The sequence below is a fragment of the Gekko japonicus genome, unplaced genomic scaffold, assembly GCF_001447785.1.
Source record: "Gekko japonicus isolate JY-2015 unplaced genomic scaffold, Gekko_japonicus_V1.1 scaffold1205, whole genome shotgun sequence".
NCBI lineage: Eukaryota > Metazoa > Chordata > Lepidosauria > Squamata > Gekkonidae > Gekko > Gekko japonicus.
This window is the reverse complement of record NW_015175395.1, coordinates 482,654-483,183: the sequence shown is the minus strand read 5'-3', so window position 1 is coordinate 483,183 and position 530 is coordinate 482,654. Positions and strand designations below refer to the sequence as shown.

At 58.9% G+C, this 530-nt stretch overlaps 1 protein-coding gene across 2 annotated transcripts in view; it reads right to left on the bottom strand.

Annotated features, from left to right (window-relative positions):
• Positions 1–530, bottom strand: part of TRIM29 (tripartite motif containing 29) — a 66,325-nt gene that overhangs the window by 28,453 nt on the left and 37,342 nt on the right. For both annotated transcript variants that reach the window (XM_015425675.1, XM_015425676.1), the window contains exon 2: positions 122–217. In XM_015425675.1, coding sequence (XP_015281161.1) covers positions 122–217 — 96 coding nt within the window. The remainder of the gene's footprint in view (positions 1–121; positions 218–530) is intronic.

Below are 530 nucleotides of genomic sequence, written 5' to 3'. Positions count from 1 at the left end.
GAGCGAGGGGAAAGAGGCAGGAGGCAAGATGGTGAAGAGGGGAGACCATCTGAGAAATGTGGGAGGGAGGCGAAGCCAGGGAGTGTGAAGGTGGGAAAGGGAGAAGGCGGGAGGCGCTCACCTTGATGCGGTCCCTCTCTTTGTGCCACTTATCCACCTCGTCTTCGATCTCTATGATCTTGAGCTGCAGCTGTTCTTTTTGCAGAGCGAGCTCGGTCTGTGGGAGGGAGAGAGAAGGAAGCCGGTGAAACCACACCACGGGGAGGCTCGCTTCAAAGGCCCCCCCCCACTCCAGAAGCACTTGACTTCTGCCTCTGGCCCCAGTCCACCAGGCCGGGGAGCTTCTCATTCCTGGCAGCACTTCAATAGCAGCCGTGGAATTGGCAACAGCCCACACCTTGATATCTCTGCTGCAGGCAAACGATCCAACTCCTCAATCAAACAGTGGGGCCCGGGAGTCGGGCTGCCAACTCTGGTTGGGGAGATTCTTGGAGATTTGGGAGTGGGGCTGGGGGGATGGCGGGGTTTGG